This window comes from Pleurodeles waltl, chromosome 6, assembly GCF_031143425.1.
Source record: "Pleurodeles waltl isolate 20211129_DDA chromosome 6, aPleWal1.hap1.20221129, whole genome shotgun sequence".
Classification (NCBI taxonomy): domain Eukaryota; kingdom Metazoa; phylum Chordata; class Amphibia; order Caudata; family Salamandridae; genus Pleurodeles; species Pleurodeles waltl.
In genome coordinates this window covers 46,248,827-46,271,633 of record NC_090445.1, presented here as the reverse complement: position 1 = coordinate 46,271,633, position 22,807 = coordinate 46,248,827, and the positions used below count along the sequence as shown (strand labels likewise).

The 22,807-nt window shown below is 46.5% G+C and overlaps 1 protein-coding gene across 1 annotated transcript in view; it reads left to right on the top strand.

Moving 5' to 3' along the window:
* Positions 1-22,807, top strand: part of LOC138299158 (spliceosome RNA helicase DDX39B) — a 37,028-nt gene that overhangs the window by 952 nt on the left and 13,269 nt on the right. Inside the window, exons 2-9 of the mRNA XM_069237228.1 lie at positions 782-1,046; positions 5,633-5,760; positions 6,543-6,635; positions 7,191-7,374; positions 7,704-7,822; positions 12,128-12,259; positions 21,790-21,899; positions 21,984-22,132. Of these exons, the coding sequence (XP_069093329.1) occupies positions 836-1,046; positions 5,633-5,760; positions 6,543-6,635; positions 7,191-7,374; positions 7,704-7,822; positions 12,128-12,259; positions 21,790-21,899; positions 21,984-22,132 (1,126 nt within the window). The 5' untranslated portion in view covers positions 782-835. The remainder of the gene's footprint in view (positions 1-781; positions 1,047-5,632; positions 5,761-6,542; positions 6,636-7,190; positions 7,375-7,703; positions 7,823-12,127; positions 12,260-21,789; positions 21,900-21,983; positions 22,133-22,807) is intronic.

Below are 22,807 nucleotides of genomic sequence, written 5' to 3'. Positions count from 1 at the left end.
TATGGACGTTGTCTACTTTATTTCTCGATTCGCTTACTTGTGTGTTTTGTTCGTCTCCTTATATCTAGCAATCTGATATTCATGGCATTGTTATGTGGTGGTGAAGCAGTCACTTCTATTGCACCAGGCGTTCTGTAATAATATCTGAAATTGTATAGTCAATTGGGGACGTTGAATGGGTATTACATATAACTCTGCAGATTAAATAGTAGTTGCATGAACAGTGTAGGCCTGAGTGAACAGTTCAACATATATTAGCCCCATACTTGCTCGTTTTAATTTTAGCTGACCGATTGTGTTACTAATTGGTGCCCACAATTATTCTGTCCTATGCTTTTAAAATCAAGATAACATTGTGTTACCACCGTTATTTTTATTTTTGCCTGACACAACAAAGATACCCTTTGTGCCTCTCGCACCAGTATGTGAAATGTACATCAGGCGGCTTCTGAACTCAGTCATGCCCTTTTCCATCGGTGAACAGCCATGTGATGTAAATATGTGAATCACTAGCTCATTATGCAAAGATGACCATACATCCGTGGCTGGTGGCCGGCATAGAAGCACAATCCCCTGTACAGATCTCACTGTAGCAGTTCTTGAAATAGAATGTTGGTAGATTTTATCCATAAGCTCACCAGAGAGACATTCATTGTAATAAGTCTAAGGCACTGCTGGTGTTCCAACACTTGGTGTTGAATTTAATGTACTGGTGTATCACATATGGTTCACAGTGTGAACTAGTCTTGACTGTGCTTAATGTACTTTTCCTTGCCTGCAGAACCGCTGTATCAAACGTATCAACCTTTCCTGGGGCCTTTTTACTGTGGGCAGTATGGCTGAGAACGATGTGGACAATGAGCTCCTTGACTACGAGGATGACGAGGTGGAAAACCAGGCAGGAGCAGATACAGCTGAGGTTCCTGCTAAGAAGGAGGTGAAGGGCTCCTACGTCTCAATTCACAGCTCTGGTTTCCGGGACTTCCTTCTGAAGCCCGAGCTACTGCGTGCCATCGTGGACTGTGGATTTGAGCACCCATCTGAAGGTAAGCTACAATTATTCACCGCTGGCTCCTTGGTGTTACAAGTCTTCCTGAACAGAATGACCTTTATATTTGAGAGGGTGGGGAAAGGTAGTTCGTTGGCTACGTGATGACAGTCTATCACCCAACAATTGTCCTTGGTGTAGCTCATTCCAAGATATCCATGATGATCTGTTCATTATTTGAAGTTGAATTTATTCTTGGGGGGGGGGGGGGGGGGGTAGGGGTCTTCTCTTTATTACACTTTAGTCTGCAGTCAGATGGTTACTTGGCTGTGGGTGTGCTGAGAAGCACCAGCCATGGTGAGCCTGTTTGCAAGATAAGTGGAGATAATTTGTGTTGGCTTTGTTAAATAATGTTGGTGGATTTGAAGATGAAGTCCTGTTAAATGTGCCATTGGAGTTCTATCAGCGGGTGGGGGATTATATTACTTCGGGCCCTAGATGAGACGTGCCTCAACATGTAGGATGCTTTTACGGGGTTCCAGTATGGAGCAGAGCATCACCACCATGCAGTTGTATAGAAAAGAGGGCTTGAACAGCAGTTCTACAATCACTTTCTGGAAGAAATGTTTTGACTTTAGAAGAGAGAGCTGGTTACCAGGCTGTTTTCGGGTGTTGTGTCCGTCGCCCCCCAAATCTTGAGGAGATTGATGTCCAGGGTAAATCAAAGTGACTTGGCATTTTGTTAAGCAAAGAGTTTGAAGGTGCTAAGTGTTGTTTCACTGAGTCAGGTTTGTTGTTTCTGCTGGGTTAGGTTGAGCTTCAGGTAAGAGCTAGAAATCTAGTCCCGGATGACATACAAGCAGTGTTTTAGGTGCTGGATGTCTGAAGTGAAGGAGGTGTTCAAGTAGAAGTGGATATAATCTAAATATTGGTGACTGTCAATGCCGTTATTTGTGAGTAAAGCACCAAAGGGCATATGTACGAACGCATTTTTCCATAGACATAAAATGGGTAAAAACCTTCCATACATCTGGCTCTAAGTTGCTTCAGGTAGTTTGGAAAATTACAGGAGACATAAGGAACCATGGGTGAATTCGCACAAGACAGGGCTCTTTTGGGACCTGAAGCTGCCCATTTGAACAAACTGATGTCAGTTGGGAAGCTGTGTTTGTTGCTGGGTCCTTTCCCTGTTTCTCTGGAGTGTCCCCCTTCACTCCAACTACTCTGTGGGCTGTTTCCTTAGGTACATCGCTTCCTCCCCATGTGTTGCTCTCTTCCTTGTGTGCTGTTTCTCCGTTGTCACACCTCCACAGAGTTGCAGTCCTTCAAATTATTTACCTGTTTTTGGACCACCTGTCTGATTAATTTTTCTGGTGGGCCACTCCAGTGTAAACGCTTTAAGATATACTCTTTAACACCACTGTGTGTGGGTTGTGTTTTTTTTTTTTTTTTTTTTTTTTTTTGATCGACCCCAGTGGTATCAACCATTTTAGATTAGTAAATTCAAACATAATGAAAAGGCCACAGCACCATTCATTAGGCATGAACAATGGCGGCTGTAATGTGCAGCACAGGTAGGGTGGGCTCCCTCTCACTTTCACTTCATAACAAACCTTTATACATACACATGCACCCAACTTTTTTTTAATTAGTTTTTTTTATTTAACTTACCGGGTAACAGCAGTGATCTCAGGTGGCGGGAGGGCAGCCTCAGTTATCTTCCTTGTGGGCGGAAGATACTGCTGCCTCCTTTCAGGTCAGCCAATGAGAGGGGGACCTTCCTTACCTCTTCATAGAGTGGGGTGGAGTCAGTGAGTTATTAAACCCACCCCACTCTGTGGCAAGCGTCACCAGTGGATACTGCCCTGGACACTGTAGAGCAGTGGTTCCCAACCATTTGACTTCTGTGGACCCCCACTTTATCATTACTGGAACCCGGGGACCCCCACTGAATCATAATTGCAATCCGGGGACCCCCCACTGTGTCATTACTGAAAGCTGAGGAGGCTTCGTGGACCCCCAGGGGTCCTTGGACCACATGTTGGGGAACCACTGCTGTAGAGCTTAAAACTGAAGCACCTAGATCGTGTCGATAAGTGATGCTCCTCCCCATCATGAGTGGGAGGTTCACAGAAGTCTCTTTCGGGCTGATATCACGCCCACATGGCTGTGAATTCTTCAGCCCTGCAAATTTTGGGTCCGGCAGTCATACGCCTGCACATTTATACAATGCCTGGCTACCCACTGGCCAGACAATGAAGTGTGTGCCGGACTCTTTCTGCATTAGAAAAAGATGGGGTGGGGGTGAGGCTCCTACACCCTTAACAACGGGCTGTGCGTGCATAGATCAATTCCCATGTGCATGCATAGGGAATTATGCTGTTGCATTAACATGTTGGTGGAAAAAGTATTTGTTTGTAATATAGGTATTTGCCATCCCCAGTGCAGGGTGGGGTAGTCCATGCAGTCACTGGCATTGAGGTAGTTTGTGCTGCAGCTGCACAGTGTACCTGTGCTGTGAATGAGTCCTGGTAAACACTGGACAGCTGTATTTCTTGTGGCTATGGGTATATCCTGCTGCTCCTTTAAAACAGTGTTGAGGTTGCATTTCAGACATGCTTTAAGCCATGTGCTAAGACTATAGGTATAGTTGTCTTAGATTTCTGAAAGTTTGGACACCAGACCTGCTTCTTAAGGAGAAGAGTAGCCAGTTTAGTATTGCCTTAGAAAAGCTGTTTTTGTTCTTGGTGTGAAATGACTTGGATTACTGTAAAGTAGTTTATAATTTTGCAAGTGATGTCGACATATTTGGCAAGTGAGCCACGTGTGAGCAATGTCTTCTGGGAAGTTAGTCAGTGAAGACATTGAGCATTCTTTTCGTCTAGGAAGGTTGGATTTGTGATTCTATCGCTGAGTCTAGGTTACTTTTTAGGACCTGAGACTAGGGACAGAATCAAGAAACCGTTTACTAATACAGGGAGTGCAGAATTATTAGGCAAGTTGTATTTTTGAGGATTAATTTTATTATTGAACAACAACCATGTTCTCAATGAACCCAAAAAACTCATTAATATCAAAGCTGAATATTTTTGGAAGTAGTTTTTAGTTTGTTTTTAGTTTTAGCTATGTTAGGGGGATATCTGTGTGTGCAGGTGACTATTACTGTGCATAATTATTAGGCAACTTAACAAAAAACAAATATATACCCATTTCAATTATTTATTATTACCAGTGAAACCAATATAACATCTCAACATTCACAAATATGCATGTCTGACATTCAAAAACAAAAACAAATCAGTGACCAATATAGCCACCTTTCTTTGCAAGGACACTCAAAAGCCTGCCATCCATGGATTCTGTCAGTGTTTTGATCTGTTCACCATCAACATTGCGTGCAGCAGCAACCACAGCCTCCCAGACACTGTTCAGAGAGGTGTACTGTTTTCCCTCCTTGTAAATCTCACATTTGGTGATGGACCACAGGTTCTCAATGGGGTTCAGATCAGGTGAACAAGGAGGCCATGTCATTAGATTTCCTTCTTTTATACCCTTTCTTGCCAGCCACGCTGTGGAGTACTTGGACGCGTGTGATGGAGCATTGTCCTGCATGAAAATCATGTTTTTCTTGAAGGATGCAGACTTCTTCCTGTACCACTGCTTGAAGAAGGTGTCTACCAGGAACTGGCAGTAGGACTGGGAGTTGAGCTTGACTCCATCCTCAACCCGAAAAGGCCCCACAAGCTCATCTTTGATGATACCAGCCCAAACCAGTACTCCACCTCCACCTTGCTGGCGTCTGAGTCGGACTGGAGCTCTCTGCCCTTTACCAATCCAGCCACGGGCCCATCCATCTGGCCCATCAAGACTCACTCTCATTTCATCAGTCCATAAAACCTTAGAAAATCAGTCTTGAGATATTTCTTGGCCCAGTCTTGACGTTTCAGCTTGTGTGTCTTGTTCAGTGGTGGTCGTCTTTCAGCCTTTCTTACCTTGGCCATGTCTCTGAGTATTGCACACCTTGTGCTTTTGGGCACTCCAGTGATGTTGCAGCTCTGAAATATGGCCAAACTGGTGGCAAGTGGCATCATGGCAGCTGCACGCTTGACTTTTCTCAGTTCATGGGCAGTTATTTTGCGCCTTGGTTTTTCCACACGCTTCTTGCGACCCTGTTGACTATTTTGAATGAAACGCTTGATTGTTCGATGATCACGCTTCAGAAGCTTTGCAATTTTAAGAGTGCTGCATCCCTCTGCAAGATATCTCACTATTTTTGACTTTTCTGAGCCTGTCAAGTCCTTCTTTTGACCCATTTTGCCAAAGGAAAGGAAGTTGCCTAATAATTATGCACACCTGATATAGGGTGGTGATGTCATTAGACCACACCCCTTCTCATTACAGAGATGCACATCACCTAATATGCTTAATTGGTAGTAGGCTTTCGAGCCTATACAGCTTGGAGTAAGACAACATGCATAAAGAGGATGATGTGGTCAAAATACTCATTTGCCTAATAATTCTGCACTCCCTGTACAAGAGCTTGCAGTGGTCAGAGACGTTGTATCTGTGTACAGTGATAGGATAATGTTTTATCCTGGTAATGCTGGACCTGTTGTTCACCCGTTTTCTCTCCTTGTCCTTCAGTCCAGCATGAGTGCATCCCCCAAGCCATCCTCGGGATGGATGTCCTGTGCCAGGCCAAATCTGGTATGGGGAAAACAGCAGTCTTCGTGTTGGCAACTCTGCAGCAGCTGGAGCCGGTGACTGGACAGGTAAGATGTGGCCATACAAGTGCAGGGCGTTCAATTTGATGGGACTGGACCACTGTAAGATGTTGGTTGCTAACTTGAGTGCTACATTTTTAGAGTGGGACATAAACAATTCGAGCCTCAAACCGCATCCGTTCTAGAATGACGGTGCAAAGAAAATGGAGCGGGACCCTAAAGAGGGTGCCCCTGTATCTGCAGAAGCGTTGTTACAGCAGCATGTTCAGCATAGATGAGGAGACTAGTGCAGTACCTTCATTATAACAGCGGCTCAGTCAAAGAAAAGAGAATAATTGACAACTGAGCCTCCGGCTATAGACTAGAGGAAGGCTGGGAACAGGAGGGAGCCTGGCCTCGTACAGTACCAGTCAGCATAGGGTGAAAGGAAGGACGCAGCGCATCAGTGGTGCGGTAATGCGTTCACCGCGAGGCTGGATATTAAGGAACAGAAATTGTAGGTTGTAGATGCGCCCCACACTACCAGCGGGTTCGGTACAGAGAGGACAGCGTAACCACTGGCCTGTAACGGAACTGTAGACGTGCAGCGTGTTCACTAGAGCGAGAAGCATTCGAACGTTGGGGACTGCATGCCCCCCTCACTAACAGCGCCTTTAGGAACCATTTACAAAAATTCCAACTCTTAAAGTGAATTCTCTACACCGGGGATTTCCGGACAGTGTGCTGGCGCGTTGTTGGTGGTTTTTCGCTTTATATCTTGGCATCTCTTGGTTTTTGCAAAAGTAAATAAAAGGACTTCAGAGGTGTTAACCAGTCACTGTTTTTCATAGGTATCGGTGCTTGTAATGTGTCACATCCGTGAACTGGCCTTTCAGATCAGCAAGGAGTACGAACGATTCTCAAAGTACATGCCCACAGTGAAGGTAAGGATGTGTGTTTTACATCAAAGCCGGCGTTCTGAGGGTGCGAATGCGTTCTATTATCAGTATGTACCTTTTTAGTGATGTGTCCTATGTCTCGGGCAGTTAAGGCTGGGCCCCTGAGGTTGCAGCCTTTCTTTTCTGTTGCTCCCGATAAGTGGACGTGACCCGTCTTGATTGAATGCCAATTTGGGGGGGGGGCAGGGCAGGGCATAACGTACTTAGGAGTTTACCACACTGGGACCTTTAACCTATCCTTATGAATCTTATTCTGCCCTGTGCACTTGTGCTGCCCAATTTTAGGACCCGGCCAACGCGCCTACCCCTTGTACTGAAGGACACACCCAGCTTTGTTATCGTACCTCTTATCCTAACTGCAGCTCTGTATTCCACTGCTTACGTCCACGCAAGCTTTACCCTATCGCAACTTGGTGGTGAAGATGACTGTACAGATTTGGCGCATTTGTAGATCAAGGTGCTTGTGCAGTGGAGCAGCAGCTCGATGGCTTGTTGACTGTTTGAGGCATGCACCTCACACCCTCCTCTCCAATTCTTTAGGTTGCGGTTTTCTTTGGCGGATTATCCATCAAGAAGGATGAAGACATTCTGAAGAAGAACTGCCCTCACATCGTGGTGGGGACCCCCGGGCGCATCCTGGCTCTGGCGCGGAACAAGATCCTGAACCTCAAACACATTAAGCACTTCATCCTGGACGAGTGTGACAAGATGCTGGAGCAGCTCGGTGAGGGCCGGGGGACGTCACTGCTGGGGTTGGGATAACGGGGCAGAGCAGTAGTAGAACAGTATGGGAACATGCCTTTACAGTCCAAGGCACAGATGTAGAATAAATGATCCCACTCAACAGCAAAATAATCGCTACCAAATGGGGAAGTGGTGGTTCCTAATGTGAATACACTTTGCATACTGATAGTTTACTAACTGACCATGTGATTCTAAAACATAGATGGTGATGCTCTGCTGCGGCTTCTTTAAAGGCCTTCACGCAGCTTGATTCAATGAATGTGATTGTTGCTCTATCTCTCTAAGTCTCCATTCTCCTCTTTCTTGCAGATATGCGCAGAGACGTCCAGGAGATCTTCCGCATGACCCCGCACGAGAAGCAGGTCATGATGTTCAGCGCCACACTGAGCAAGGAGATCCGGCCCGTGTGTCGCAAGTTCATGCAAGACGTAAATAATCCTTCTAAACCTTGTTCCACCCCTCCCGCCCCTCCACCACCCTGCCCGGGGGGCTGGCCTTGCGGCCCGCGCCCCTTGCTGTCGGCGGCAGAGCGAGAACACCGCAGGGGTTAGCAGCAGTTTGGTCAGAGAAAACGTGCACCGGGAGAGAAGCTCAAACGGTTCCACCACCGCTCGGTAGAACCGACATGGAGCACGTCGTGCGCAAGCTGCGTCCGGGCTGAGACCAGGCACGATCGGGCACCGGTAGCGGCTACGAGATCCGTCGGTTAGCGAGCCAAGGGCGGCGGGTGACCGGCGCACAGCGACGGCGGGAGCGACCTGGACGTCGGGGAGGAGACCTCGCGAAGGTAGTGAAGTTGCGGAAGATTTGCTCGGGTATAGCTAAGCTGATCGTGTCGGGTTGCATGCGCCTCCGCCTGTATCCATGATCTCAGATGCTGCGTCCTCATCTCGCTGCCCTCCCCCAGATGAAAGTAGGCCATGCCGCATGTGCGCGCTAACCATCCATTCAGTCTGCAGGCACTCCCAACCTCCACACCCTCATGCCGCACCCTCTGCCCCTCATTTCCTTTGCGAGTGATAAGCTGGAGCAGTGGTGGCGGAGAAGACTGCACCACTTAACTGGAGGCCTCCTGTTCTGTGGACCCATCCTGCCAGAATGGGACAGCTGTAGGACCTGCCTGATGTCCAGCGGCCACCCTCCTCGTCTTTGCAGAGAAGGAGGCGGCAGCGGAGACTTGGCTGGGTCCTTGCCTCCAAGACCATCTTATCCTTTTCCTTTGTTGTTTTGTGATGTATGTTCTCATTTTATTTAGCTCTTATGTCTCAGTCGTTTGTCTTCTGTTAACGTTTTGCCATGTTGACTGTCTTCTGTCAGTATGTAAAAGGGAAGCTTTAAGGTTCTCTTCAACGTCTCAGCTCCTTTCCCCCTCATCTCCCACTTTATTTGGGGAAGTAGTTGAGATAATATAAAACGTTCTTCATGTCTCTGAGCATGGGCCTGTATACTTTAGCAAAGGGCAAAGTCTCTCATGGGACGTGCATTGCTGGTTTTCTGAATGAGTGCCTCCTAAATGTAAAATGGCTGCCCACGTGCAGCTCTCATTTAAGGTGTTGTGAATGTGCATCTAATTTTACATGTGTGCATGGATGGAGTGGGGAAGAGGGGTGTATTTTACCTACCACACCAACTGTTTAAATCCTCAGAAATGGGGGATATTTAGCCAACCTGGCTGCATGCCACTTCCCTCTTTCTTCACTGTTGTCAAGGGGTAAGGCAGACCTATTGATAGTGCAAGGAACCCTGGGGTAGGTAGAGCAGATTAGTTGTAGACAAGCAGTTCTTCTTGACTTTCTCTACAGCGGTCTATGAATGCATTTATTTTCAAATTCAGATAGTTGTAATTGCATAGTTATTAAAACTATTACAATAAGTATATTCAAACAGTGCTTTTTCTCTGAGCCCTGTTACCTCTATTCTAGGACAATCATGATGTCCTGGGTGTCAGTTGTAGGAATTCTAAAAGCGTAACACTTAAATTACACCCGGAAGCCCATAATGAGCTACTGGGTGGGTGGGGGGGGTGTTTGAGTACAGTTGAAACTGCATATACATATTTCTCTCCCCACCCATTCGGGAGCGGAGGTCGCGGGCAGGCAGACCAGACCAGTGGTACACCATACCTTTTAAATATTAAAATAAAGGCTACCAAGTCCTCGAATCCCAGTGGGCTCTGAAAAAATCTAAGTTCGTTTCTTATTTGGAAACAACTGCACGTTCTTACGATTTACATCTGGGAAGTGTCGATCAATCAAATATAGTTGGTAAAAATTAGGGTTTTAATTTAGGTCCAGAGGAGTTGACCACAGGGCCCTGAGAGGGCAATATAAGCTTGAAACATGTAGACTAGGTCTGAGACTCACAAATCTTTTAATCTTACCATGGATAATGCTCATAAATACAATGTTGCGTTGTTTTTTTTTTAGCTGGCCATAGGTGGTAATATTGATTTACCCCTCTCCCACGTCAACTATACATTTCTTGTTGTACTAGAACCAGGACATGCATCAGAGGTCCTCTTTGGACCTGGGAACGCTAAAGAAAAGATCTCCATCAAAGTGCCTTGTCAAGGGGCCCGTTGGGTGTTGTACAACCCACCCAACGTGGAGCATGGCCAGATAAAGCATTCCATCTCGGTAGGCGAGGGTTTGTGCATTATAAAAAAAAATATAGCATCTGGAGTTTACAATACAAAACCAATGTGAACAAATGTTTCATGTTTGATTCTACATAGCACAGGGAATGTCGCAGTTTTTGCATTAAAATCACGGAGGGATGTATTCCAGATGACGATGCGAGTTATATGCACCCTTCAACCATTCTCAGCCATTCATAGTGAGTCGATCCATGGTCTGTAGCTCTCTTTATGCCTAAAGAGCTGGTCATTGTTAAAAACAATGGTTTGAGGTTGTGTTTGGGGGCGGGGTTGGGGATGTATTAGTTTCTCATACAGCACTACTAGCCCTGTCATGGAGATCATCGTAAAACATGTGGTAAGTTGACCTTTGCAGTGTTTGTAATACTAGTGAGTCAATTTCTCCTTTCTCCACACTGAAGTCGTTTCAGTCTTGTCCTTGCCCACACCAGAACCATAGGTCGCGCCTATATGTACATTGTTTTGGATGCATTGAAGCTAGGGTAGGAAAAGTGAACATTTTGACCCCTTCTGAATTCCATATATTCTCTATGGTTGTAGTGCAGTTACACCTATTCACTGTTCTCCAGGCACCACGCGCGGATCGTAAAGAGCATGTGGAAACTAAAGCTCCTTCAGCCAAGTGCTAGAGGTCGCCTAGATGATACATTATCCGCACCTCATTTCTTTTTGGAGTCCTGCTTCTACTTTTTTGTGCTTAAGCATTAACATTACAATTACAAAGTACAACTGTTCTACGCCTCAACGTATAGTTTGGCAGCTTGATTAAAAAAAAATAAAAAAAAACTGTAGCTGACAAGGAGTTAAGAATGTGATGTGTGATGGGGCTACGTGCCCCAACCCCTTTTAGTTATTCATTCCCAGCTATTGCTGAAATCGCAGGACAGCTGTATTTTCCTGCAGCGGTGCGTCTCAAAAGGTTCACACTTCAGCACACCTTGTTTTCTATCTACTCCTTTTAACATGCACGTTGGTGTACTCCAGACAGCCTTTGCTTGCAGTTTGTTGTCCGATAGTTGATACCTAGGAGACATGTTGCTTTACTGTTCAAAGCCCAGGGTATACAGGAGGCTGTGTGGATCTACGGTTTGGGTAGGGTCAGGTTCATTGCAAAAGCGTGTACATGATACAAGACTTATGAATTGGAGACTGATACTAATATGGTGTTGCATTAGGAATGTTGTGCCAACTCTCAGCTAGATTGCAGACTGAAAATACATTTAATAACTGCTATAAAACACAGGATGCTCACACTTCCTTTAGTTTTGACTCATATGTTCGCATTATGCATTGATTTACAAAGGCAAGTAGTGCAGTGTTGTTGCCATGCTAATTTTGTGAAGTTTTCAGAAATCCTCGTCTTTTTCACACTAGACTTCGCCTTCACGCTAAGCCTGTTGTATGGAAAAGCAGGCTTCTCGGAAGAGTGAGCAATCGTCCAAAGCACAGAACCTAAACATTGAACACCTATTTAAAAACGTTTACCACTGTATAATTTGGTTCCAAAATAGTCCCGAGATATAAAGCGAATATCTGTTTTCCTGCTTCAGTTTCAGTGCATCTGCGACATTCTGTGTATTCTGGTTTGGGTGCAGAAAGACAAATGTGTTTTCAGATTAGTGTACTGTACAATTTGTGTCTGGTTTCAAACATGACCGTTTTTCCATGGAAGTGAGGAATATAGTTTCAAATTTGTATATTTTTCTCTTGTGTGGCTCAGCTGTTCCCCTTTCCTCTGCTACCAAATGGTCTGCCTACTTACTTAGAAATCCAGAAGTCACTTTGACAGCCACAAGTGGAAGAACACTAGTTTCATACTTGTTTTCCAGTGCATTGTTGCTCTGTGAAATGACCTGTTTGTAGTGTAGGACGCTTGTGAAGGCAGACTTCACGTTTGGCTACAGCACACACCTTTGGATATGTGCTGTATCCAGAGAATGGCTTCAGTTGGGGGCTTGTGATTCAGGGTGATGGGGGTAAACAGAAGTACAGGCAGTCGTCCCTCTTTCTCATGCCCTCAAGAGTCTACTGTGTAGAGCAGGTAGCTCTGTGGTTTAACCCCTGGTTTCCTCCCCAGCCCATGGAAATCTTTGTGGACGACGAGACCAAGCTAACCCTGCACGGGCTGCAGCAGTACTACGTCAAGCTGAAGGACAACGAGAAGAACCGCAAGCTCTTTGACCTACTGGATGTGCTGGAGTTCAATCAGGTAAAAAAGTGTGAAGGGTGCAAAGTGGGAGATCATTGGGGGTGGGGGACGCTAAAGAAGTTCGTGTGACTGGTAAACAGCATGTTAAAGCCGCAAGACAGCGGCTTGTCCTTTTGAAAAGTGGACATATTCAGCACGGCAGAGGTCCTCTGATTTACCCAAGCACCCCGCGCCTTATGTTTGTGAAACTTCTCAATCGTTTGACTGATATTCTTGCTACTACATTTAGATTTTTTTTTTTATTATTTTTTTTTTTTTTTGCTGTTTTAGATCGGTTGTGTTTTTACAGAAACATGTTAACATGCCTCGCCGTTGGTGTGTGTATATATACATGATCGTGATACTCTTGTAATCTAGTGTTGGGCTTAGAAATTAAAACTTGTTTTTCTTCAGACATTTTAAGTTACTGGATGTGCTGTGACCCCCCATTGATACTGATCCCTTTTTTTTTCTTATTCTTCTTCCCCTCACATTCTGGTTTGGACATGTTCCTTTGCAGCTCCCATATTCGTTACCTTTGCGGGCCGAATGCTCCACATTTCTTGACCACTCGTTGATAAATAAGTCACTGTGCTTTCAACCTCTATTCAGTGATTCTCTGCACTGGAACTCTGCTGGTAGGTGTAGGAAGTTGGCTCTGTATGCACTATTTCAAAGTGAGGAATAGTATGCACAGAGTCCAAGGGTTCCCCTTAGAGGTAAGATAGTGGCAAAAAGAGATAATACTAATGCTCTATTTTGTGGTAGTGTGGTCGAGCAGTAGGCTTATCCAAGGAGTAGTGTCAAGCATTTGTTGTACATACACATAGACAATAAATGAGGTACACACACTCAGAGACAAATCCAGCCAATAGGTTTTTGTATAGAAAAATATCTTTTCTTAGTTTATTTTAAGAACCACAGGTTCAAATTCTACATGTAATATCTCATTCGAAAGGTATTGCAGGTAAGTACTTTAGGAACTTCAAATCATAAAAATTGCATGTATACTTTTCAAGTTATTGACAAATAGCTGTTTTAAAAGTGGACACTTAGTGCAATTTTCACAGTTCCTAGGGGAGGTAAGTATTTGTTAGTTTTACCAGGTAAGTAAGACACTTACAGGGTTCAGTTCTTGGTCCAAGGTAGCCCACCGTTGGGGGTTCAGAGCAACCCCAAAGTTACCACACCAGCAGCTCAGGGCCGGTCAGGTGCAGAGTTCAAAGTGGTGCCCAAAACACATAGGCTAGGATGGAGAGAAGGGGGTGCCCCGGTTCCGGTCTGCTTGCAGGTAAGTACCCACGTCTTCGGAGGGCAGACCAGGGGGGTTTTGTAGGGCACCGGGGGGGGACACAAGCCCACACAGAAATTTCACCCTCAGCAGCGCGGGGGCGGCCGGGTGCAGTGTAGAAACAGGCGTCGGGTTCGCAATGTTAGTCTATGAGAGATCTCGGGATCTCTTCAGCGCTGCAGGCAGGCAAGGGGGGGATTCCTCGGGGAAACCTCCACTTGGGCAAGGGAGAGGGACTCCTGGGGGTCACTTCTCCAGTGAAAGTCCGGTCCTTCAGGTCCTGGGGGCTGCGGGTGCAGGGTCTCTCCCAGGTGTCGGGACTTAGGATTCAAAGAGTCGCGGTCAGGGGAAGCCTCGGGATTCCCTCTGCAGGCGGCGCTGTGGGGGCTCAGGGGGGACAGGTTTTTGTACTCACAGTCTTAGAGTAGTCCTGGGGTCCCTCCTGAGGTGTTGGATCGCCACCAGCCGAGTCGGGGTCGCCGGGTGCAGTGTTGCAAGTCTCACGCCTTTTGCGGGGAGCTTGCAGGGTTCTTTAAAGCTGCTGGAAACAAAGTTGCAGCTTTTCTTGGAGCAGGTCCGCTGTCCTCGGGAGTTTCTTGTCTTTTCGAAGCAGGGGCAGTCCTCAGAGGATGTCGAGGTCGCTGGTCCCTTTGGAAGGCGTCGCTGGAGCAGGATCTTTGGAAGGCAGGAGACAGGCCGGTGAGTTTCTGGAGCCAAGGCAGTTGTCGTCTTCTGGTCTTCCTCTGCAGGGGTTTTTCAGCTAGGCAGTCCTTCTTCTTGTAGTTGCAGGAATCTAAGTTTCTAGGGTTCAGGGTAGCCCTTAAATACTAAATTTAAGGGCGTGTTTAGGTCTGGGGGGTTAGTAGCCAATGGCTACTAGCCCTGAGGGTGGGTACACCCTCTTTGTGCCTCCTCCCAAGGGGAGGGGGTCACAATCCTAACCCTATTGGGGGAATCCTCCATCTGCAAGATGGAGGATTTCTAAAAGTTAGAGTCACTTCAGCTCAGGACACCTTAGGGGCTGTCCTGACTGGCCAGTGACTCCTCCTTGTTGCTTTCTTTGTTCCCTCCAGCCTTGCCGCCAAAAGTGGGGGCCGTGGCCGGAGGGGGCGGGCAACTCCACTAAGCTGGAGTGCCCTGCTGGGCTGTGACAAAGGGGTGAGCCTTTGAGGCTCACCGCCAGGTGTTACAGCTCATGCCTGGGGGAGGTGTTAGCATCTCCACCCAGTGCAGGCTTTGTTACTGGCCTCAGAGTGACAAAGGCACTCTCCCCATGGGGCCAGCAACATGTCTCTGGTGTGGCAGGCTGCTGGAACTAGTCAGCCTACACAGACAGTCGGTTAAGTTTCAGGGGGCACCTCTAAGGTGCCCTCTGGGGTGTATTTTGCAATAAAATGTACACTGGCATCAGTGTGCATTTATTGTGCTGAGAAGTTTGATACCAAACTTCCCAGTATTCAGTGTAGCCATTATGGTGCTGTGGAGTTCGTGTTTGACAGACTCCCAGACCATATACTCTTATGGCTACCCTGCACTTACAATGTCTAAGGTTTTGCTTAGACACTGTAGGGGTACCATGCTCATGCACTGGTACCCTCACCTATGGTATAGTGCACCCTGCCTTAGGGCTGTAAGGCCTGCTAGAGGGGTGTCTTACCTATACTGCATAGGCAGTGAGAGGCTGGCATGGCACCCTGAGGGGAGTGCCATGTCGACTTACTCGTTTTTGTCCTCACTAGTACACACAAGCTGGCAAGCAGTGTGTCTGTGCTGAGTGAGAGGTCTCCAGGGTGGCACAAGACATGCTGCAGCCCTTAGAGACCTTCCTTGGCATCAGGGCCCTTGGTACTAGAAGTACCAGTTACAAGGGACTTATCTGGATGCCAGGGTCTGCCAATTGTGGATACAATGGTACATTTTAGGTGAAGGAACACTGGTGCTGGGGCCTGGTTAGCAGGGTCCCAGCACACTTCTCAGTCAAGTCAGCATCAGTATCAGGCAAAAAGTGGGGGGTAACTGCAACAGGGAGCCATTTCTTTACAGTAGGCACTCCAGTTTGTGAGCTGTTCGAATCCTCTCCTATCTCCTCGGAGCGTATCCCTGAGAATGCAGACCGGAAGGGGATAATAACAAGCGCATCCTTTCAGTTTTGTCCAAGGTGCGATGTGAAGTATCCATGGGTGGACCAGCAAAGGCGTTTTGCAATCTCTACCTCTTCCCTGACCACAGCAAGACCTCCTGCGAGTTCTGCCTCACCTTTCAGTGTAGGAGCACCTTGGTGTTCACGGGAAAGGCATTTGGCATGCTTCTAAACTCAGCATTAGTCGTCCAAGACGCTCAACGTTTTAGTTGTAAAAGACCCACTTCATATCGAAGAGAAAGTGACCGATCCATCTGGGATCCCGGGGGGCAGACGTTTCCCTCCAAGGAAGATCAACGTAAGCCATCTTCGCCGTTGACACCAACAGGGACCTGCACCAGGGAATGGAAAGTGCTCGGGTTCACCCCAAAGCTAGAGGCTGCCCCCTCTCACCTAAGCACTCGGGCCCACTTCCGCCCTGTGGCTCTGGTGGTGACTGCAAGAAGGCTTCTGAGCACCATCCTAGTGAGAGGTGTAGAACTTCCCTGGCCTCCCTCCTCGTCCAAAGGCCTCGGCCTTCTCTCGCTTTTGAACAGAAATCAAGGCCAAGAGTGCATCCGCGACTGAAACAAGTCAACTGTGAGGTCGGAGGAATCGGATTCTAATTCTGGAGAGAGTTGCAAAATCACTCTACACCGGCCAGAAGCGGCTCTTCGTACACCTAAAAACTAGCACGATTTCCGCTAAGCAGCCCGAGGAAAACCGTTAACCATGATGCCCCACGAAGCTTCCCTTTAGAGGAGTAGCTGATGTTCGAATGGACCCATGGTATCCAATGCCCAATAAGCATAAAGGCAAGGCTGCAAAGCCCCCCCCCCCCCCCCTCCCCGCACACATAATCACCTCCTTCACTTCCACCACGCCCATACCCTCCTCTCCGTTCACTAGAAGCTCCTCTGACAGTTCCGTGCATTCATATTCTGGCCCGGGTAGCCTTATGGGCAGGGAGACATTAACCAGCCCGCTGGGGAGTGCTACAATACCTAACCCTTCTGATGATTCAGATCTGGATTAATTCCCAGATATTTGCCATAATTTGGAGGGCAGCAGACACTATATAGTCTATGCTTGCCTTAACAGGCTGAATACGACCTTTTAGTGGCGGCACTCCGAGACAGAATGTACTGTCCAGTTCCTTGGCATGCCCAGGTCAGGAAAAGGGTTTTCCCGTTATGAGTCAAGAAGAGAAGAAATATATAGCTTCTCCTAATGAACATTTCCAATACAAAGATATAGAGAGCAAGCGCCATGGCTGAGCTGTGGCAGATTTCACGTGATGGAGATGGTGCTTGTGCAGTATCTCCCTAAGACGGGGGAGGGGGGGATTTTTTAAAACCTGAACATCCACTGTTTTCTTGACACTTACATCCTTTAGAGTAAACTGAAGTTTTTATGCTTTATTGCTTGTGGCTCTGAAGTCCAACATCTTAACAGACTGTGAGACGGGAAACCTCTTGGAGCCCACGTCGATGAGCTGTCTGAAAAGATAAAGGACAACACCGAGATTGCGAAGTTTGCTCCTCCTTAGGGGCACCTTTAGTAGTCTGCAAACTAGCAGCCAGGACCAGACCACATCCTTGGGCCAGGTGCAAACCTAGCGGCACCAACAGCACTCCTTTCGCAATTCTCAGTTGATGGTTATAGGGTTAAAAAGGGCAGGGACAGAGGGGGGCTCTGGTAAAGCACTTACTTATTCCAAACACCCCCATCCCAAGCACGCAGCTCCTTTCCTCAAGGGTAGAAACCTTGGGGTGCTAAAAAAGTTTGTCCCTTCACGGGAGGCGGTCACTTCAGATCAGTGAGCGTTAGTAGTAGCTCATAAGGGTTACTGCCAACATGCCTTGTCCACCTCATTCTCCTAAAATGAGGCATTAGAGCACAATAGTTTATTCCCGGTTCTCAGCTCACCAGTGAGGCAAAGGAATGTATTGTCAGCTTATTATGTTTCATTGCATCTGTAACTATGACTTATCCATTTTATTGCTTGACAAAAACGCAAAACGGATTCTGACCCAAAAAAATGGGGCAAATGGGCGTTCGAGAGCTCCCTCCACTTCATCCTGTCATACTACATTTTTTTTATGACTGCCTTGCAGGATACCACCCGGCTGCTTCACCACCTCTACCTTACAGTAAATTTAAGTGCACAGCACTGACAATTCACACTTATACCCTTCAAAGTTACTACGGCTCCTGAGGTTGTTTCCAAGTATCTGGTGTAGGCGACCACTTATCTTCCCAGCTTCAACTACCTCCTCAGCGACTGGCTAATTAAGAGTACTGGCAGGCACAAATGTCTAGCACATACTCAAGCAGTTCTAACCACGCCCCACAGCCTTGGGTTCACCATAATTGCAAAGAAGTTCCACTTCAGCCATAACCGATCCAGCTCTAGCTGGGCCTGATGTTGTACACTTAAAGGGAAATATATCCCTACCGGCAAAAGTTGAGGCATTCCAGCAGCTGCTGTCTCTTGGGTAAGACGGTATTCTGCATAGCAGTTTTGTCGCATGCCAAATTATTGATGCACCAACCCGCAATAACAGTAGTCCCAAGTTGAGGTTCTGTGGGAGGCTTTAGTGTTGATAAAGGCCAGTGCACTGCACTGGTGGAACAGCAGCAGCCTGTTGCTCGGAAGTCCTTTCTTGGGCCCTTCCCCACAAGTGACTCATCGCTTACTGGATAGGAGACAATTTGGCAGCTTTCTGTGCAGTATACTTGGAGCCCTCAACTTCCAGGGTCGGCTCCTCATGTGGCTATCCACCCAGCATTCAAAGCTTTTTACAGACTTGTTCAAAGCAAAGTGGTAATCCTAAAGACAGAAACAGGACAGCCTTGTTCAGAAAATGGGATATCCACTCCTCCCCGCTGTCTTGGTTAGTGCTTATACTGGGCAAGCTGCCCAAAATCCCTCTTTTGGCAGAACACCTACCAGGAGAAGGACAGCAACACTGCAGACCTGTACAGCAGGACACTTCAAGTCAATAAATGGACAAAAGTGGGGAACCCCAACCATCACCACCTTTGCCATCCCAGAAAATGCAAAATGTCTGCTTTGCCCCAGGTACCCACATTCCATGGGCAGTACACTGGGTGAACATGTCGGGGATATTGCCAATTTGGTCTATTCCCACTCATCCCATACATATGATTGGTGGAGGTGGGTGTTCATGACTCTCATCCCATTGCCCACAACTTGACTTTTTACAGCCCTGGTACTCAGCACTTCTGAAGATGTCCTTTTCTCCCCAGTAAGAAGCTACCGATCAGGCTGGACATTCCCTTACAAAAAACACTGCCAGATCGGACACCCAGATAACAAACAGCTGACGCAAAGCTCTGAGTCCCACCACATATGCACACATTTAGAACAGGAAACACTTGTCCCTTTGCAGAATTCCGGTGGCCGAGTGTGTGGAGGGACCATATCCCCAAGAACACCTAGTCCCAATGTGGAACATTAATGTAGTTCTCATAAGGCTTATGGGGGCCGTCTTTTAAACATGGCTGTTCTTATAACAGCCTTGTTTAGGCGACTCAGATGCAAGCACTCCAGATGGGACCATTCAGTCGTGCACAGGGACAGTGTCCTTGCAACAAATGAAAAGTTCCCAGTTTCGTAGGTGGTCTCTGCTTTCCTCATTAATCAAACTATTGAGATGCCTGTATTCGTGCCTCAACCTGATTTCTTTGCGGAAAGCATTTTTCTCATCTTTGATGTTGATGAGGTTAATTTCTTCTGCAAAATTAACCACCCTTTTGTAGCCTAGGCCAATGCCACCCCCTTTCCCAGCAAGGTGGATTGTCCATGATTCCAAATTTGCTGTGCCAGAGCTGCACTCGAGCATGTACTCACTGCACCTCCCAGGCCACACTAGAAGTAAGAAGCATGGCTTTCCTTAGTAATATCAAATCAGTAGGCATCTGCAAGGGTCAACACCACACACCTTTACAAATAATTACTTTGTAGACATACTAGACCAACAGGCTATGGTTGGCCACACTGTGTTAAGAACATTATTCCAAACCTCTGCATCATCAGCACAGTTACCACTGCTTGGAGGAAGCTGCTTCACAGTCGAAGCAAAGCATGTCTATTTACAGCCACACCACATGCTACAAATGGAAAATGTTAATCTTGTGTGAATCTGTTTTCGTAGTGTGTAATGTGCTGTAGCTTCACCTGCCCACCCTATTTTCCTGGAGTAGGCAATGATGCCACAGTTACTACCATCACAATATTTAGCAACTTGAAATGCATACAGTACATCGTAGTAGTGTGGGTGAAGAGGGTAGCTAAGGTCTGTGTTCATAAGCATTGTGGACTTAAATAAAGAGGCAGAGCATATCATATCACTAGAAGCCCCTTCAACGAAAAACAATTTATAATATCTGAGCAAAAACACTAATACTGGGTGGCAGGAGTATGCAGAGCATGTGGATTTACAGCATTGCACTCTACGAATGATTGTGCCCCCCTACCCCAGTCAAATGCCTGTGTGCAGCTGTCTAGTAGGTCTGGGCGGAGATCTGCTACGTGGAACTCCGTGACGTGACCAACAAAACTTCACCGCGCGGAGTTCCGCAATCGCCGGGGTGCGTTGGGTCATGCCGTTAGCGGTTATTTTTTTAGTGCTGGGTGTTTGCCCGTGCTGAACATCTGCATGAACGGCAGCACAAAAGGGCGCTGCTTCTTTTCTGCCACTCAAGTAGATTTTGTACTCATGCAGCACCTTCCTCAACGCGAACGGAAGGTTTCTCAGTGGTAGCGACCGCCTGCATTGGGGTGTGGTCTGAGGAAGACTTTCCTCGATCGCCAACTTGATGTTGGTGAGCGCGAATGGGGGTGGTGGGGGGGGGGGGAGCCTGCAAGCAGAGTTCACCGCCAACCCCTGCTGTGTGTACACGTCCATGCAAGTCCAATAAACCCACACCCAAAAGAGAGGATCTGTTTTATGGCCCAACGAATAGGAGAATTTTAGAGCTTCACCTCCATATATATTCTGCTTTGCCAGCGCTGCCATGCCTTTGATTTGCTAATAGGCATTTTGTAAAAACAGGAGGAAATCTACCATATCCCAACGGTTGAACACAAAAGGACACAGATTTCATGACCCTGTTTTGAACATGAATCAAAACCAGTTTTATAAAATTCTCTACAAGTCTGCAGGGTTTTTGTTTACGTATTGGCCACTAAAAGAGCAAGTTAGTGTTTTATAAAACTAAGATTTGGAAGAAATTGTTGGTTGTAAATGATGACATTACAAGTGCCAGATCAGTGCTCTATTCCTACACGTAAGGTACACTATCTCAGTGTAACAGCATATATCTGGTATTTGGGTCTGCCTTGCAACACCCGTTCATAACCGTTCTTAAATATATGCATTAAATAGGGTTTGGTTTAACTTTTTCTCTCTTCTCTCGCTATTGGCTGTGTTGATGTTCGTTCCACCTTTCAAGGAGTGCTTGATTTGTAATGCAGGAGTGTTTTTAACACATCCTAAAACTATTCTGGATCATCACGCTTCAAATTCAGTATCTCATAGATGCATTGTGTACATAAAACAGTAGTTGTATGCACCAACCCCCTTGCGGGCCTAAGCCAGATCTTTTACCCTTTGTCTCTGATTTTTGTAAGAGCATTCTTGGTTTGTATACAAGCTTCCTTTATATGCATGCTGCATCGTCATGTAAAGTTTTTCCAGCGTGTTTAGGGGCTGAAATTTTAGATGTCTTTCCCTGTAGTTGTTGCCATTATTTATTTTTAGTAGCCCTAAAGAAACACCCTGTTTCGCTTGGTGGCTGTATTCGTAGGTGATGTATGGTCCGCAGCGGAACTGTTGACCACTTTTTTTTAGGATAAGTTGAACAAGGGATTAGCTAGCTAGGACTTTACTTGGAGAATTTTCTGACTACAGTGGCCTCTTAGTCACTGGAATGCTGGAAGTACACCACAAAGGGTCTATTTGTATACCCTTAACCTTCATGGTGTTGTATGGATTTCAAATTATGTTTTCTCTTAGTCTGTGGTTAATTCTTATGGAAAACTGCGTTTGTTTCTCGACTTGTGATGTCTTTTTGCAGAATCCAGACTCACTGTTGTGATTTCTTCTCTGACAGGTGGTGATCTTCGTTAAGTCTGTTCAGCGATGCATTGCTCTGGCGCAGTTGTTGGTAGAGCAGAACTTCCCTGCCATAGCCATCCACAGAGGCATGCCACAGGAGGAAAGGCAGGTGTTGCTGTAGCCTCATTTTCTGGGCAGGGGTTGCTAGTGTGCCATCTATTTCATGGTCCCTCTCAACATATATTCCAGATTGTCCCGTTACCAGCAGTTTAAGGACTTCCAGCGCCGGATCCTGGTGGCCACCAATCTTTTTGGCAGGGGAATGGACATTGAGCGAGTCAACATTGCCTTCAATTATGACATGCCAGAAGACTCTGACACGTATCTGCATCGGGTAGGTACTTGTATGACCAGTATAATGAGGTCTGGCCTGGATAATGCTGCTTAGTAACCATTCTCTGGTTTTTATTATCAACCAAGCTCAGTTCATTATACTATCCCCACATATGACCAGTGTAGGAAGTTGGCTCTGTATATACTATTTCAAAGTAAGAAATGGTGTGCACAGGGTTCCCATTAAGATAGTGGCACAATTAGATAATTCAAATGCTCTATTTTGTGGTAGTGTGGTCGAGCAGTAGGCTTATCAGAGGATAGTGTCAAGCATTTGTTGTACACACACAGGCAATAAATGAGGAACACACACTCGGACAATTCCAGGCCAATAGGTTTTTATATAGAAAAATATATTTTCTTAGTTTATTTTTAGAACCACAAGTTCAAGATTTGAAGTAAATACTTAAGATGCAAGGTACTCCACACACGTAAGTTAGGGACTTTGAATAAAAGCAATATCATATACAGTCTTTGTTAAAATGGCAGGTAAGCTATTTTAAAAGTGGACACTTAGTGCAAAATCAACAGTTCCTGGGGGGAGGTAAGTAAAGGTTAGATTGTGAGGTAAGTACAAGTCTCAGTTCCTGGGCATAGGCAGCCACCGTTAGGGGTTCAGGGCAACCCCAAAGTTACAACACCAGCAGCTCAGGGCTGGTCAGGTGCAGAGGTCAAAGAGG